Here is a 12454-nt window from a genome sequence, read left to right as displayed (position 1 = left end):
TACTGGTAGCCAAATTTTGTTCATTTTCATGGTTTCCTCCTTTCTGTTGAAATTGTCCACATGCTTGTGGATTTCAATGGCTTCTCTGTGTAGTCCAACATGATAGTTGTTAGAGTGGAAAACGTACCTTTATTTTGCCTTTATGTTTATTTCTATTATTCTTTAAAAATTATCTCACAAAAACCAACCAGTTGATACCTTGTGGAAGCTTATGCTTTGAAATGACAACAGCTGTATAACAACATGCACAAAAGTTCAGTTCGGTTCATAAGTTATGCAGGCACAGGAAGACAAATACAAAGGCCCATGGAAACATAAAAGTAATTCCATTGTTCTATCCAAAGTGATTCAGTTGGGATTTATAAACACACTCTTGCTCTGTCTAATGCTAGAATGAGAAATGCCTGGCCTTCCAAAGGTTGTTGAAGCACAGTATCCAATCTGGCTTTAGCTTAAAGGTAAAGGTAAAGGTAAAGGTTTCCCCTGACGATAAGTCCAGTCGTGACCGACTCTGAGGGTTGGTGTTTTCGAACTGTTAGGTTGGCAGGAGTTGGGGCTAACACCGGGCACTCATTCCGCTCCCGGAATTTGAACCTGCCACCTTTTGGTCCGCAAGTTCAGTAGCTTAGAGCTTTAACGCACTGTGCCACCATGGGCCCCTGGCTTTAGCTTAGCTACTGATTAAGTCTGTTTAGCCCTAATCTTCTGATTGTATCTCCAGAACTTTATTTTCTAGCCCTATAGTTGCGTCTGCACAAGCCCTTGTCCCACCCTATTAGTCTTAAATCTGCACATGCCCACTTTTCTCAGCTACTGGTTGTTTTATATTTGGCTCAAGTTTTATGATGTTTTATATTTTATTGGTCTTATTGTTTTCATACCTTTTATTGTTATATGTTATAAGTGTGCTTATTTTGTAACTTGTCTATATTCGGCTTGGTCCCCATGTAAGCCGCCCCAAGTCCCTTTGGGGAGATGGGAGATGAGATATAAGAATAAAGTTGTTGTTGTTATTATTATTATTATTATTGACACAACGACGTTGTATGACACAGCAAAAAAGATAGATATGCTGGATTTCGTTTCACAAAACCACAAGTCGAACACTTCCCAAGTGTCTAGGACTGTGTGATGTATTTTCGGATGATGTGCGCAGATCCCAGCAGGGTGGCCTTTTGCAGTTGGCAGATCGTAATTTTGTCAATGTCTATTGTTTCCAAATGCCGGCTGAGATCTTTTGGCACGGCACCCAGTGTGCCCATCACTTATTATTATTATTGCAATCCAACATCTGGAGTACAACGGAAGGATTGTATGGTTACCACCGCTAGTCTAAGTGGACTGCGTATTCAACTACACTTTGGTGAAGGGCTTTTGTGATGAGTTTCGGCTGTTAGGAATTGTGGGAGTTGAAGTCCAAAACACCAGGAGGGCCAAAGTTTGCCCATGCCTGATCTGCACTGTAGAATTAATGCAGTCTGGCACCACTTTAACTGCCATGGCTCAGTGTTGTGGAATCTTGAAAGCCAAAAAATGCTGGTGCCTCACCAAACTACGACTGATATGATTCCATAGTATTCAGCCATGGCAGATAACATGGTGTCATACTACATTATGTCTACAGTGCTAATGCACCCGAAGCTATTTTTTATTTAAGTAGAACTTTGATATATAAGCAGGGGTTGCTTTTTAATATTTTTAATGATTTTTAATGTTTTACACACTTTTTAAAATGTATTATGAAGATATTTTAACTGCTTTTAAAAGTTAATGTAACTGTTTTTCATCTGCTGTCCTTAGAAGCCACTTCGAGGGCTCCAGGAGAAAGGTGTCATGTAAATGAAACAAACAATTAATGAAATGCACGTAGATGCTCCCCTGCTCTTGTGCTAAAGAAAGTCCATTAAGTTAACAAATAACCAAGACGTTTGCCAATTAAATCGATTTTACAGCTGTAAATAAAGATATGCCCAGTCCTTTGCTATCTTTTGGGTCACATTTGCACTTTGTATTTGGTCAAGGTTCTGCTATTTACAGAGGGGAAAGTTTTACCTTTTTCCTGCCTGGAGGAGTTCAAACCCTTCATTGATTTTATCAAACGGCATGGTGTGGGTAATGAGTGGATCCAGGGTAAACTTTTTCTGCATGAAATCTGAAACCAGTCTAGGAATGGAATCTCTGCTTTTCCAACCTGCAAATAAGAGAATGTGTGGTCAAGATCTAAGAAGGCGATTACAGAGCTATGAACATATATGTTAAAGGTCTTTCAGTCCCAGATATTCTCAGCCTGAACCAATACTGGACAGTCTTAACACTCTAATATTGGCCATACTAGCTAAGGTGAATAGGTCTTGTGGTCCGGCAATGGGTGAAGACAAACCCAACTATATTTATAAGTTCTGAGATTGTAAATTTTGCAATGTTAATACAGTCAGTCGCTGTCATGTGTTCACTAGTAGATATTGTAAGGATTGTTTTCAATAAAGGAGAGGATTAGGAATAAACCATACCTCCAAATACAGTTCCTTTCCAAACGCGGCCAGTGATGATAAGACCAGGGGGGAGAGTAATCTCAGATCCAGTAGCGGGAGCTCCCACCATCACACTTGTACCATAATTCATGTTGCATGAAGTCAAGGCAGCAATCTAAATCGAATCCAAAGCCACACATTCAGATCAAGCCATGGAAAAGATCTATTGGGTCCACCATGACACTACTACTGCCTGGAAGACTCAGACCATTTCTATTAGGGTCCACATCCATCTATATTGGCAATGGCTTGGATTACAATATAAACAACTTTAAGAACCTACATAGAGGCAAAGGCCTAAATCCTACTGTTTGTGTGATGAACCCTATTATTTTACTGGCTCTATCCTTTTTGAGACCAAGGTTGCATTTTGACACTAATTACCATGGCTCAAAACTATGGAATTATGGGAACTGTAGTTTTACAAGGGTTTTAACCTTCTCTGCCAGAGTACTTATGAGTCACCAAACTACAAATCCCAGGATCCATAGCATTGAGCCATGCCAGTTAAAGTGAGTTCAAACTGCTTTCATTCTTCAGTATAGATGCGTTCTTAGTCCTAACAAGAGTAGACCCACTGAATTAGTAGGATTTAGTTATGTTGCACACATAAAAATTGGTTCTGCCCTAGTTCTGTCTAGCTCGTGAAGCTTGCCTGTGCACTCCCTGGAAACAGTGGTTGTGACCCTTGGATCTTTTACCATTTCCTCAACCCTCCATGGATTTCAAGGAGCATAATTTGTTTCCAAACAATGTATGTAAAAACATGTTGAAAATATCCCTACAATATTCCAGAGTCCCATGCTACTATCAAATACCACTGTTTCCTTTCAGTACCCCTCAAAAGGATGACAAGGGAAAACATCAATTGCATTCTATCATCATTTTGAGAGAGAGAGACCTAAGAGGAATATAGAGCCATTTGGGCTAATTGTTTGGTGGTGGCAAATGAAGTAGAGCTGAGGTGACAGAACAGCCCATGGTCCTCATGCAGTTGCCCACCTTGCCCTACTGGAAGAAGGGAATTGTTAAAACAAAATATTAGGGAGTATGGGAGAACAGGAAAAAATAATGGAGACATTTGCCGGCCATATCAATTTTCCTCTAAAATTTCATGTACATACCATAGTATCAGTATGTCCAACGACTTCAAATGAATAGTCAACGCCATCTCCCTCCGTCATGTCATGCAGCACTTCATTGATGGGCTTCTCAAAATCCAGAGGATTAACACACTCAGTAGCTCCCACCTCTTTAGCTTTGGGAAATTTATCTTTGTTGATATCAACCCCAATAATTCGAGAGGCTCCAGCTGCCTTACAACCCATTACTGCAGAGAGACCGACTCCTCCCAATCCAAAAACAGCACAGGTAGAGCCAGGTTCCACCTGTATCAAAATAATGATCTTGAGACTGCGGATAATTAAACAATTAAACATCTTAACCGACACACAAATAAGTAAAGCATGCAATTCATAATACTCCTTTTAACTCTACTGTTGCTTTTTTCCTGTGCACTGTGGTTTGCATCATGTTGGGAAATTACAGCATCATAAACTGATCATTAACTTTGCATATTTTTATTTTCAAGAGGTGACTCAGGGCGCTTCCAGACAGTGTCAAAATGCAGGTTTTAAAAGTGGGTTTTAAAATCCCAGGACCTGACAGCAAGTCCAGGAAATGGTCCCGCGTTGTTCTCACACCTTCCTTTATAGCAAATTGTACAAATCTGCAAGGTGGACGGGAGATGGAGAACATCTAGTGAAGGTTTTTAGTTTTGTTTTTTATTCTCTCAGAGATGCGCTGGACCTCATATGCGCTCATGCAGAGATCCCAAGGTACACACTAGCAGATTTCTTATTCTTTTCTCACCCAACTGTAAATTCAAGCTCTGCTTAATATTGTAAAGATCAAAAGAAAGAAATCGTTGCAGAGAGTTACAATTGTAATTGCTTTCCAACCCTGCTTCCGTTTAGCCACCTGTGTGTCTGTGGTTCCATTTTTGACAGCCCAAACATCTGTTTCAGGCTTTTAAAAAGTGTTTATGCACTGGAGCAGTCCTTCCAAGCGTTCAGAAGTAAGTCGTACGTTTTCCATGACTGCAGGGATATACACCAAATTATGCAGTTGAGTTTCCTGCATTTGGGGAAATAGCAGGGGTCAGCACATTATTGGCCAGAATCGGGTTTTAAGCGCACCTTTTAAACACGTGCTTTTCAGTTATTAAACCAATTCTGTCTGCACTTTCCCTAAATGTCATTTAGCTATCCCCTCTTTTATCCCGGTTTCTTCTAGGTTTTTAAGAATGTGTAGAAGAGCCCTTAGAAATAGGAAAGACGTGTGACCGTTATACACTACACAACGTGTACCAATGTGAGGTTTTTTATATAGAAGGTGTTCCAATGAGCAATATGGCCTGATGAACAATGTGTCCCAGTGCACAACATTACGCACTGTGCAGTAGTAGCCCATGATGCATAATAGGATTCCTTATGTAGTGCCTCATTGTGCATCATCACCATGCACTAGCATGGCTAACAACAACTTGGTCTGAATCCCCAGGGAGATTAGGCTGGCCCCAACCCTGCCTGCTTTTATTAAACAACTTAAAACTTGGTTCTTTCAGCGTGCTTTCGATTAAACAGACACTACGGACCCCTTGACAACTATGCTGCAATTTTTGCACTTTACCTCTGGTCCCATCCTATCCTACCCCTAATGCCATCTTAGGTAACCTTGGAACACTTGGCCGGGCACCCCATTTTAGTTTCCCCGAGTCCCTTCGGGAAGATGGTGGTGGGATACAAAAATAAAGTATTATTATTATTATTATTTATAGGAGCCCCCAGATGGCGTAGTGGACTAAGTGACTGGAAGGTTGGGTTGCTGACCTGAAAGTTGCCAGGTTCGAATCCCACCTGGGGAGAATGCGGATGAGCTCCCTCTATCAGCTCCAGCTCCATGCGGGGACATGAGAGAAGCCTCCCACAAGGATGGTAAAACATCAAAAACATCCGGGCGTCCCCTGGGCAACGTCCTTGCAGACGGCCAATTCTCTCACTCCAGAAGCAACTTCGATTGCTCCTGACACGAAAAAAAAATAATTATTATTATTTATTGTTATTAACTTGGTAGGCCAATGTAAAGCACATTGCAGAAGTCCAGCCTTGAAGTTACCAGTAAATGCACTACCATCTTTTGGTCATCCAAATCTAGGAAGGGGCTCAGCTGGTGTAGCAATTGAAGCTGACAGTACTCTTGAAAGTTGCATCTACCTGGGCTGACATTTGGAGAGACTGATCCAGGAGCATATTCTGTCATTAAAGAAGTTATCTCATCTTAAAGTTGTTTTAGTGATCCTTACCTTTGCAGAATTTATAGCAGCGCCATAACCAGCGGAAAATCCACAGCCAATCAGACACACTTTCTCAGGAGGAGCTGCAGCATCTATTTTGGCTACCGAGGACTCATGTACTACAGTGTATTCAGTGAAGGTGCTGGTGCTGACAAAACTGTGAATAAGCTCCCCTTTGTAAGAGAATCTGCTGGTGCCATCAGGCAAAAGTCCAACAAATGTTCCAAAGCTATAAAAAATAGAAGATGAAATTAGGGAGGTGTGGTTTTCACCAAAGATAAGAATGAATACAGAACTACTTTATTCTATTTATTTGTATACACTGCCACCTCTTCCTCTAAGCCTGGGATTCATTGTGGCTTATGGAATAAATAAAATACAGATAAGTCCACATGTATGAATAGTATTAAATGGTCTATATAATTTAAATCATTTAAAATGTTCATTTTAAAAACTACAGGTATTACAGCACACTAGAAAGGTTCTCTTTCTTATAAAGTCATCAGTTCTGAAAAACATGCCATTTGCTGAGAAAAAGGCAAAGGGGAGGATCACCCTTGACTTTCCAGGAATGGCTCTCCTGACACCAGCTACTACAAAGATAAACAGTGACTTACTCATTCAATTTGCATAGGTTGCCTCTGGGGTGAATGCAAGGACTGCATTCTCCACATTGGGGGACAAAAGTTGGAATAACTTTGTCTCCTATGAATTACAAAAAGAAGATTGTGAGGTCAAAGTCTCTAGACTGAGCAATTGCACATTTGATCCTCAACTAACAACCTTTCCAAACCACTATAAAAAAGTGAAGCCTCTCATAACAGAAAACTTCATTTATTATTGATTGGGACTTCCTAGAATATAATTTTCAATCAACTTTGGTTGCATCTACACTGCTGAATTAATGCAGTTTGATACCACTTTAAGTGCCATGGCTCAAAGCAATGGAATTCTGAGGGTTTGGCGGGGCTCCAGCACTCTTTGGCAGAGAAAGCTGCCAATGGCCATGGTTTTATTTTTAAAAAAGAAACTAAACTGGAGATCTGATCATGACTTCACAATGTGCTGCCTACTTATCCCTTGAGGAATGTGTTAATTGAGGGATGTGTTAATTGTGAGTGAGGTCCCTTCCACACAGCTGAATAAAATCCCACATTTTCTGCTTTGAACTGGATTATATGGCAGTGTGTACTCAGATGATCTAGGTCAAAGCAGATATTGTAGGACTTTCCGCCTTGATATTCTGGGTTAAATGGCTGTGTGGAAGGCCCCTGAGAAATTGTCAGTCATGCAACCAATTCATCACCAACTGCCATGAGAATTATTTTCTCTATCAAGATTGATGCAGTTTGCGAGTGTTTCTTATTGTTTCCTAAAATCTAGAATGTAGACCAATTTCCCCCTTTGTTGCCTTGTTCTACGGTCAAGGTAATCTCTTCTTTGTACAGACAGATATACACAACGTGCAGATTTAGCACCTAGAGAAATGTCTCTTTGCTTTTATATCTATCCATATCCTAAGATCATCAGTGAAGGAACTATGGACATAGTATTCCATGTGAGGTCTGTCCAAAGCAAATAGAGAGGTAATTCCACTTCATTTGGTTTGGACACTATCCAGTTGATGCATCTTCAAATTGCATTGTCTTCTTTTTGGCTGCTGCATCACACTTGAGACCATAGTTTAAATTGCTCCTGGCTAGTAAATATTTTAATTTGATATTCTTTTGCTTTGCCATACCTGTTTTCACACTAGTAACTCCTTCCCCAACACTCTCCACAACACCAGCTGCTTCATGACCAAGGATAATGGGGAAGGTCACTTTTAGCGCGCCACTCAATACATGGTCATCTGAACGGCAGATCCCAGAAGCCAAGATCTGGGGGGGAAAGTCAAAGATATCTCACAATTGCTTCACATTTCAACACCAACTACCATGATTGGAAATGCCTTGCTGTTGTGACAACTCTTATTGTGGCTCCTGCGGCCAAACCCTGACATGGGGACTGAATTTTAGGCGATAATTTGGCACCAGAATAATATTTGTGGGCATATTAGAACTCAATAAGAGGAAAAGCTCGGTGCTTTCCTTGCTTAAATATACCCAGGTAAATCTAATGGAAATTTTGAAAGGCCTATCAGATTAGCTTTATCAGCTTTCTTTCACTGTCACTTTGGTGGAATATGGTATTATGTGATGTTATCTACAGTTTGTTGCATGCTCTTCCGCCTCTATTGAGTTCTGGAAAGTCATGGTCTGCAATTATTATGTATTTAGTTGTTTTACCAGTAAAATGATATACAGGTCATTCTCGCCAGGAAAGGTCTTACTATAAACAAGAGCTCTAATTTCAGTGACAGATTGATGTATTTGAAAAGCTAGTGATGGTTCCATGCAGTTTGTTTTCTGATGTGTATAAGATGCCCACCACCACACACATAAGGAAACGAACCTGTCCTACACTTGCACATTATCTCAATATAGTACTGGCAATAGGATAACATGCTCAGATATATCTGAAGACAGGAATGTGCATTGGGAAACTCAAGGGAGACAGCAGAGGACAACTGTTCTCTACCTCTTGAAGCAGATGCCCATACACAAAGGTAGAGCCAATCTGGTATGAGGGAATACTGCTCATCAGCACTAATCCAGCTTTAGTTTTTTCTCTTTTACCTTTATGCGAACCTCATGTGCTTTTGGAGGTGCCACTTCTATTTCCACAATACTAAATGGTGTCTTAGGTTCCCAGATCACGGCTGCTTTGCATTTGATGACCTGTGTGGGAGGAAAAAAAGAAATGAGGCAATGGTGGCATGCATTCCTCAAGATGATTTGAATGTCTGAACCAAATCCCGCAGCATTCCTCATGATTGGCTATTCTGATTGGGGCTCATAAAAACTGCAGTCTAACGTTGTCTGGAGGACTGTATACACTCTAATTATTTCCTATGCATAACATAGATGATGGATATGGTCCTAAACGTGATTCAATGAATGCTGCTGTTAACCAAGTTGCAACAGCAATTTATAATGGGGCTTACTGAAATAATGAATACTGAAAGGTGCTTAATTGCTGTGTTGAAGAATGCTGAGGGTCTATCCTAAGCTATACGTGAACTTCATAGAATTAATAAGAAAAAGTGTGGGTATATACCAATAGTTTGTATCAATTATTATGTAAAACGTGAAATTTAGTGCTATTTTAAAAATATTAACAACCCCTGAAAAATCTAAGACTGTAAACTGCAAATTTCTTTGTTCATTGGCTCAGGATTGTTATCTCCCTACTAAATCTGCTTGAGATTGAAGCTCATAAGATACTACTCCTACAGTTATGCAACCTTACTATTTGCAAGCTAGTTTTGCACATCAGCTGTCTCACACAGTGCAATCTGTTATCCCACTCCTTCATTTCATTCCCACTACATTATTCAATATTTGGACAATAGAAGACATTAATATAAAATGGAGAATTCCTTCTGTGCTAGAAGAAGGATTCCTGATATTAATCTTTGATGAACCTCATGTTTTCTTACTACTGGTTCAAGTGCAACATATCAATTTTTCCACATACACATATTACACACATATTCATTGATGTGGAGAGAAAAAAGCAACGTTAACAGAAAGCATCTACTTACTTTTCCTGCAGTGCTCATGCTTCTAATGTATAAGCCTGTCTGTTAGCTGTCAATACTTCTGCCCTCCTAGATGGATGAAGGTTATTCTTGAGAGTAGTTGCTGCAAAAATGTGGCTTGTTTTTCAGATATATGAAGTATTTTTCAAGATCCAACCCAGGAAACCTAGCCACTCCTCCATTGCCACTTTGCTCCAATAATTTATTTCCCTGGAATGGTTAAAAAGGTCATAAAGAAATTTTAAGTATTGGTGTCATGTGTTTTAAAGCTATAGGTAAAAAGGTTTTTAGGGAGGGCTGTTGTTATTATATGGTTGGGTACAAAATGTGCTAAAGGGTAAAAATGGTGCAATTTGAAACATGACTGTCCAGTTGAAAAATGTGAAGGGAACTGGTCAGGTCAAGATCTTCTTAAGCCCTTTGGTCAGAATCCCATTACAAATTTTGAGTGTGCAACAGTTATGGACTGTACATTAACTGTCAATGATTTTCCTAATCCCCACTTATCATGAAGCAGTCACTGGCTGGTTCTACAGTGACCCATAATCCGGGCAAGTTCTGGTGTCTCCAGTGCTGAGTTGGACCTGGTCATGTCCACACAGGGACTCCAAAGCCCAATGACACTGAATATACTAATTGTTCTCACCACCCTCTGTGTTGTAGTAGTCTCAACATCCTTGTTTCATGCCAAAAGCACATGTTCGTGATACAAACTTTCCAGTCATTTGACACACCATATCTAAGAAACTAGAGCTAATGCGATCTATCCAGTGCAATTTTCTGAATCAACTCCACAAATAACCCCAAAAATAGGCCTACAAACCAAGACATCAAGAACAAAATTGTTGTTGGGCTGTGTAATCTGATCCCCTCATACCTCTCCTACTCCTAGGAGAGACTCAGGCGCCGTCTATACTGCCATATAATCCAGATTATCAGATCAGATAATCCACATTATCTCGGGCCTCAGTGACAGATTGAAGGATTCCCTTTCAACCCAGTAAAGTACGCATGATTTTTTTTTACAAAATCATGAATAATCCTTTAAAAATGTATCCCATCCCCACAAGCAGGCACAGACTCTCACACCAGTCTTTCCCATTGTCCCATCCTCCTATCACCTCACTCCCATTCTACCTTGATCCTGATTTGGTGAAAAGGCCCTACAAAATGCAGAATAAAGAGGAGGGGGGGTTAATCATGTTAAAGCTCTCGGGTTACTAAAAGAAGTACTTGCACCTAGAAAAGGAACATTATGTGTATCAACAGCACAGGCAGTAAAATAAGGTAAAATTATTTGGCCAGTGGGGATCTAGCACGGGCTAGTAAAAGAACAAAGTAGGACAGAGCAGCCCCAAATCTGTCCACTCCAATCTAGATAATCAGAAGCCACTGTTGACCTATCAAGAAAGTACTGCTGTTTTCATGTAGATCACCCTTTCCCAGCTGGAACCCTCAACTGGATCCAAAATATCTATGTCCACTGAAACCTGGTTGTTGAAATGATGGATACTGACTTCTCTGTGAGCAGCCTGTGAGCATCTCTTAGTGCCGAACCAAAATCATAATCTGCTCAAAGACATACTGCTGTTTAATACCAAATGTATATCATTTCACCCTTGACTCTGGGTAGTGCAAACAGATCTCCAAGGGCAAGTGGGCACTATGGGCAACAGCACCAGTCATGCAAATTGGCTTACACTTCGCCTCACTGCTCATTTACATGGGAGCAAATTGATTAATTGATCTCTTACTTCAGACTGTCGCAATTAACAATTACACTCTAATTGCATAAATAATAAAAAATTAACTGAACTTCAAAGAGCTCTAAAACTTGGAGACCTCTGAACCCAAATATTGACCAGACCATGCCATCTAATGGCTGCACACAAAGTAGCTACTGTAGTAGCATAGAAGTTCCATATACAGACCTGTGTGGGAAGAGGGCACGGTTGGAGAGGTATATAGCTATGGCTCTATAGCCAGGTGTAAAATAATGATATCAGCCCTGAGATCTTCAGAGATCATCTTGAAGTCTCAGCTCTATTTGAATCATTTTGCCTCTGGCTACAGGGACATGGCAAGCACTTCTCTTCTGCCCACACCCTATGAGGCATGAATCACCATGATGGCAAGAGCTTCAGAGGCTGGGGGCTTTGAGTAAAGCAGACAAAAAAACAAAATTCAAATATCTGCAGTGCCAAAAGAGGACAATGCACACATGAGAGGAATAAATGTATATAATGCCGGCTGACAGGAAACCCTCACTGAGGGTCCTTCCAGACAGGCCCTATATCCCAGGATCTGATCCCAGGTTTTCTGTTTATCCAAGATTATCTGACAATGCAGACTCATATATTTCAGTTTAAAGCAGAAAATCTGAGATCAGATCCTGGGATATAGGGCCTGTCTGAAAGAGCCCCAAGGCCCTTCCACACAGCTGTATAAAATCCCACATTATCTCACAGCCTCTGAGGATGCCTGCCATAGATGTGGGCGAAACATCAGAAGAGAATACTTCTGGAACATGGCCACACAGCCCAAAAGACATACAACAAGCCCACATTATCCGCTTTGAACTGGGTTATATGGCAATGTGGACTCAGATAACTCAGTTCAAAGTAGATATAGTGAATTATCTGCCTTGATATTCAGGATTATATGGCTATGTGGAAGGACCCTGAAAGTATGTGATCAGAGCAGCTTTCCAGATCTATAAATCTATCAGCCCCAGCAAGTATAATCAATCTGTGCTGGTTTAAAATAATGGGAAGAGCAAACCATTCTACCTGAATTGCCGTGACTCAGGGCCCTTCCACGCAGCCATATAACCCAGAATATCAATCCAGAAAATCCCACAATAACTGCTTTGAACTGGGTTATCTGGGTGCACACTGCCAGATATTCCAGTTCAAAGCAGATAAT

At 40.6% G+C, this 12454-nt stretch overlaps 1 protein-coding gene across 1 annotated transcript in view; it reads right to left on the bottom strand.

Moving 5' to 3' along the window:
• LOC100554442 (alcohol dehydrogenase 1B) overlaps window positions 1-12454 on the bottom strand; it is a 33536-nt gene that overhangs the window by 6112 nt on the left and 14970 nt on the right. The window contains exons 2-9 of the mRNA XM_062982298.1: window positions 9533-9739; window positions 8565-8666; window positions 7628-7766; window positions 6504-6591; window positions 5896-6115; window positions 3656-3919; window positions 2511-2646; window positions 2053-2191 (exon numbers count right to left, since the gene is read on the bottom strand). Of these exons, the coding sequence (XP_062838368.1) occupies window positions 2053-2191; window positions 2511-2646; window positions 3656-3919; window positions 5896-6115; window positions 6504-6591; window positions 7628-7766; window positions 8565-8666; window positions 9533-9550 (1106 nt within the window). The 5' untranslated portion in view covers window positions 9551-9739. The remainder of the gene's footprint in view (window positions 1-2052; window positions 2192-2510; window positions 2647-3655; window positions 3920-5895; window positions 6116-6503; window positions 6592-7627; window positions 7767-8564; window positions 8667-9532; window positions 9740-12454) is intronic.

The sequence above is a fragment of the Anolis carolinensis genome, chromosome 5 (assembly GCF_035594765.1).
Source record: "Anolis carolinensis isolate JA03-04 chromosome 5, rAnoCar3.1.pri, whole genome shotgun sequence".
NCBI lineage: Eukaryota > Metazoa > Chordata > Lepidosauria > Squamata > Dactyloidae > Anolis > Anolis carolinensis.
The sequence above is the reverse complement of the archived record's forward strand: the minus strand, read 5'-3'. Positions and strand labels throughout refer to the sequence as shown.